Source organism: Lipotes vexillifer, unplaced genomic scaffold, assembly GCF_000442215.2.
Source record: "Lipotes vexillifer unplaced genomic scaffold, Lipotes_vexillifer_v1.1 scaffold447, whole genome shotgun sequence".
In the NCBI taxonomy this organism is placed as follows: domain Eukaryota; kingdom Metazoa; phylum Chordata; class Mammalia; order Artiodactyla; family Lipotidae; genus Lipotes; species Lipotes vexillifer.
This window is the reverse complement of record NW_006786302.1, coordinates 1,059,541-1,064,939: the sequence shown is the minus strand read 5'-3', so window position 1 is coordinate 1,064,939 and position 5,399 is coordinate 1,059,541. Positions and strand designations below refer to the sequence as shown.

General features: G+C 45.0%; 1 protein-coding gene across 1 annotated transcript in view; it reads left to right on the top strand.

Moving 5' to 3' along the window:
* Positions 1-5,399, top strand: part of LOC103078851 (protein SOGA2) — a 111,367-nt gene that overhangs the window by 57,226 nt on the left and 48,742 nt on the right. Inside the window, 1 exon segment of the mRNA XM_082931121.1 lies at positions 4,769-4,828. Coding sequence (XP_082787247.1) covers positions 4,769-4,828 — 60 coding nt within the window.

The window sequence follows — 5,399 nt, the reverse complement described above, 5'->3', positions numbered from 1 at the left end:
TTCCCTACTGACTCATGATTTACAGCATTCTAACTTTCATCTGCCGCCTCTTTTTTAACTAATTAATTTACTATTTATTTATTTTCGGCTGTGTTGGGTCTTCGTTTCTGTGCGAGGGCTTTCTCTAGTTGTGGCAAGTGGGGGCCATCTGCCTCCTTTTACTCCCAATCTAAATTTTAAGCCCAGAGCCTGTCTCTGAAACGTTGTAGCGATTGAGAGCTTGTTAGTTTTTCTGAAGTGGCTTGGAAGAAACTGGCTCACTTAAAGTAGGAAGCATTAAGAATTGACATGCAAGTCCAAATTGCCTAACCTCGTGTTTTATTTAATCACATTCAGTACTCAGCAAATGCATCAGCGTAGATGGATTCAATTTGGATTCAAACTCAATTTTTTTCCCTTCTCAGTAGGAATTGAGAGTTGATTTGCTGGCAGTTGGCCAGACTGAAAAGGAAGAGTGGAGTGAATCACAGGGGAGCCGCCCTTCCGGGTTGTGTTTATTTGATAGTCAGCATTCACCCCTTTCCTTACTGTTTCTTGGTAGAGACACTCCACTGGATCTGAGTCATCCAGAGGGGTGAACCGGCCATGATGCTCGTACAACTCCTTCTGTACTCAGGGTCCCCAGCCAGTGCACCCAGAGCACAGATCCCTGCCTGGGCGAGACTCGAGGCGCAAGTGCAGAGGGGCCTGCACCCCGGCCGGGGGCTCAGGACGGCTTGGCACCTGCCTGCAGTGCCATGGGATACCTGGCCGGTTCCTGCTATCTTCAGGGGGCTTCCTGGTCTTTTTCACCAACCGTATATGTACCAGTCATACCTCAAGGACCAGACTAATAATAACAATATCACCTTATGGAAAGAGACCCAAAAATTGGCAGATAACTTCTAATGAAGCGCTACTGAAACCCTACGTAGGACATCAGCGATAGCCTCTTTCCTCTGACCTCTTTACAAACGGATTCTAATTTCCTGTTTTTTGTGTTTTTTTTAATTGCAAAGGAAATAGTGTTCACTGTAGATAATTTGGAGACTTTGAAAAGCCACAAAGAAGAAAATTATTGACTCACTCATAATTCTATCATCCGAAGATGATATTCGCTATTAACGTTCTGATATACATTTCTCTAGTTTACTTTTCTCACATACACATGTAATGCATATGCATACTTTTTTAAAAAAATTTTATTCGAGTATAGTTGCTTTACAATGTTGTGTTAGTTTCTGCTGTATAGCAAAGTGAATCAGTTATACGTATACATATATCCCCTCTTTTTTGGATTTCTTTCTCATCTAGGTCAACACAGCATTGAGTAGAGTTCCCTGTGCTGTACAGTAGGTTCTCATTAGTTATTTTATACATAGTATCAGTAGTGTATGTACGTAGATCCCCATCTCCCAATTCATCCCACCCCCCTTCCACATATGCATACTTATAACTTATTAGATATAAAGTGGTCACAAAATACATGGTGTTTGTCATCTGCATTTTCCTTCTAATGTATTATATTTCTGGCATCTTTAAGTATTCTTCAAAAACCTCATTTTAATAACCTGCGCGGTATTCATTTACTATTATAAAAGGTACTGTGACGAGCACTCTTGATTCATTCAAATCTTCACACAGATCTCTGCGTTTTTCTTAGGGTACATTCCCAGAGCTGGGGTACCTGGCTGACGATTTATGCACTTGTCAGGCTGAGCTGCCCACTGGAAGTGCTATAGGACCCCCCGCCAGCCCCTGACTCGCTGATCGGTGGGGGGCGGCTGCCTCTGGGGGTACTTGCTAACACTGGATGTCATACTTCTTTTGGTCCATAAATCTCGAAGTGAGAAACAATACCTTGTTGTTTTAATTACTAGTCATCGTGTTTATTGGCCATTTGTTTATTTTCTTATTAAGATTGTTTTATTGCTTGCCAAATAGTATTCTTTTGTCTGTCTTGTGTTTGAAAAATCTTTTTTTTCCATTTTATCATTTGCTTTTTAATACTGTAAGTGGCTTATTTCGATAATATAAAAATATTTTAATCTTATAAATCCACTCTATCTTTTCCTTGGATGGTTCAGCTTTTGTTTCTTGTGTTTATAAAGTTCATGCCCCCAGAACAAATAGAAATTCATCTCTTTCTTTCTGGGATTGTGTGTGTGTGTGTGTGTGTGTGTGTGTGTGTGATTTCTACATTTAGATTTTTAAATCATCTGGAATTTTTAGAAATACATGGTATAGATCTATTTTTTTCTGATCCATAGATGAGGCTGTGCTCCAGTAAAACTTAGTCACAGAATAGGCTGTGGGTTCATTGGTCCTGATGGCCAAAGTTTGCCTATCCCTCATCTAGTTGAATTTTTAATCTTTTTGTCAAGTCCTTCCATCCTCTTATCTCCCTTACAAATATACAAAAAGTATTTGTGTGTGTATGTATATATACTCACACACACATACTATTTGTGTGTATATATGTTGCACTATGTATATATGGAGACAGAGAGGAGTTTGGTTAAAATGACTTACAAAACTATTTGGGAAAAATGACATCTTTGTAACATAGGTCTTCCCATCAGACAACATCTAGCATTCACTTATGCCCATCACCAAAGTTTTATGGTTTCTTACTTGCTGGTTAATCTCAATCCTTGCAGTGTTTTTTGTTGTAGTTGCCACTGTGCCTGAGATCTGTGTTGGGGGTCCCACAAACTCCTGTTACCTGATTCGCTAGAAGGATCACAGGACTCAGGCAGTTTTGTTCAGCGCGGGGCAAGGGAAAAAGACACCCAGGCGGGTCAGAGGAATCTGTGCCCGGGCCCCTCCAGCAGGAGCTCCCCCAGAAAGCGCCCCTTCCTCCAGCACCGAAATGCAGCAACCGTGATTCTGCATCGATTTTCAGAAACTTCTGTCTCCACTTCTAGCTTTCCTCTGGCTTCCGGACAGTTTTCTTTCAGCAAGGGCAGAATCTGTTTTCCGTTCCTTGGAAGACGTGGTGCGGGAGGGCGGCTTGCAGCAGGCGTCCCTGTGGGCCCTGGTTGCGACCACAGTCCCAGAATTAACCCCCTCAGGCTGAAGCCTCGGGAACAGCCTCTCTCTCTGATGCTTTATTGTAACTCTTCTCTATAGTGAATCGTCGGAAGCGTTCATCTCACTCGGCTCATTCAGATCAAAGAAACTCCTTCACTGCAGCGTGAAGAATCTTGGAAAACCTACTTACAATGGGTACAAAAACTCAAGCCCTTCTTAAGACAGGCTCAACTTCACCTGTTGGAGGACATGGTGGTTCTTTGTAGTCTGACTCCGCTTTTACAGAAAAAGCTGAAGGAAAGAAAGCCGCTTCTGCAGCTGGGGTTTTAGGGACAAGCCTCCACCCCCCCTTGGCTGGCTGGGGAGCGCCCACACCCCATGCTGACTCTCTACTTTCTCATCCCTTCTCTCAGTTACCTTTCTTCCCAGGCCTCCAGCCTCCGAGAGGCTCAGGGGCAGCTAGAATTTCAGTTGTTTCTTAACCCTGAAATTCATCCAGTAAATGACACGGTCTAACCTTTTGACATCGAGACACTGTAATGCACACAGAGCTGAGTGAATTAACGTTAAGATCTGATGTCATGGAGACGACTTGCAGGAGAGCCTCCTTCCCAGGCTGGGCGGTGTGTGGGGTGCAGCAAAGGTACGAAGCAGAGAGGGCACTGCCCCTCTCTGGGTCAGCTCCCAGGGGACCCCGGTCCCCCTCTTTCAGGTGAAGCTGGCTGTGGGGGGAGTCTCCTAACTTTCCAAACTGCTTTCTTCTAACTTGTGCTGTGATTACACCCGTCCTTTCGGGTTTCAAGTTCCTTTGTCTTCCCTTCAGAGCTTCTGGCTCTCCTTCCAGCCGTTCTTTCTGTCTCCGCACTTGGCGTGAGCGGGAACTGCCTTGCCTCCCTGTGCTCCTGTCTCAGGCATCCCTTGGCCTTTTGATTTACTTCAGACATACTTCTTGCCCATAGCAGGCAAAGGTGCGCTGTAACGCATGTAAAACTAGGCCGGGACCCAGCCTGGCCACTTCCCTCGTGAAGAAATGATGAACTCGCTGAGACCTGAGAGGTATGTTTAATCAGGAATTGGTGTGGGGTCGTGGAGAATGTCGCAACCTGGATTCTCCGTAAACAAGGGCCACCGTCTCTCCCTCCGACCACTTTTTACCTCACTGCTTACCACACGTACTCAGGAAATGGAAATTAATTTTGATATTAGCCCCAACAAAACATAACTCGGAAGGTAAGGCAGCTCCAGAAACATTACATATCTTTTACCCAAATCTTCCTACCCTTTTCCTTTTCCCATCTCCCCTCCACAGTCACAATGACCCAAGACTCCCTCCTTTATGAAACTGAAGGATTGGGGAAAACCCCAAATCCAATAATCAGGACTTAAAGCCTCTCAGGATGCGAAGGCCTCCCTGAGCTCACCCGGCTCCCTTTACTGTATTGTATTCTTTTATATTCATATTTACATACTTTTTTGGCTGTGCCGCGTGGCTTGTGGGATCTTAGTTCCCTGACTAGGGATTGAACCCAGGCCACGGCAGTGAAAGCTCGGAGTCCTAACCACTGGACCACCAGGGAATTCCCCCGACTGCCTTTATATTGTTGACTCTAGTTTGTTTCTCGATTCCAGTGACAAAAAGAGCCTCCGTCCACTGTGTGTGTCCCCTCCCAGTGGGGACCTGCCACCTAGTGCCGGCTCCCACGTGTGACCCCCGCCCCCGCCCTCCGTAACAGAATGTCACCTGGATCTATTTCAGAGTTCCCTGAAGAGAAGAGGCAGCCGGGAAATGTACAAAGAAAAGAAAGCCTTTACTCAGGTAAGCAGCGTTCCACTCTCAGGTTATGACGTCTTCTCATTTTGAATTTTCTCAAGTGTTTGTGTCACCTTCAATATCGTCAAAGAAACATGAGCTGCCCCAACATCTGGACTCATCCAGAGCCTCTGTGGGGTGAAAACTGTCTTCCCAAACCAACAGCTCTTTTGTTTCTTGCACCGATCAGCTGGTGGTTTCTTCAAGCAGGAGAGCAGACTGGCTTCCTGAGCAGCATAATTGCGTGCCGCCAGGCAGGGCTCTGCCGTGCTCACAGCTGGTGGCAGGCGTTCTGGCCTTCGAAGACATTCACACAGTAAAGTAGTAAAATAGCACAGCTGCCGTTGTGTCGGGTCATCCATAAAGCATCGTTTTGAGTGTTGGTTTTTTTTTTTTTAATGCACAAACTGAAGGGTGTCTTAAATTGTCCTAATTGAAAACAGGGTGTTCTCTCCAAGGTGGTAAGAGTGGGGCCCTTTCTGTGCACATGGCACGTGACCTTCAGAACTTCCTTAGCTTTTCTGAACACTCGCTTTTCTGGATTCCTTCTTTAAAAAAAAAAAAAAAAAAAAACAAA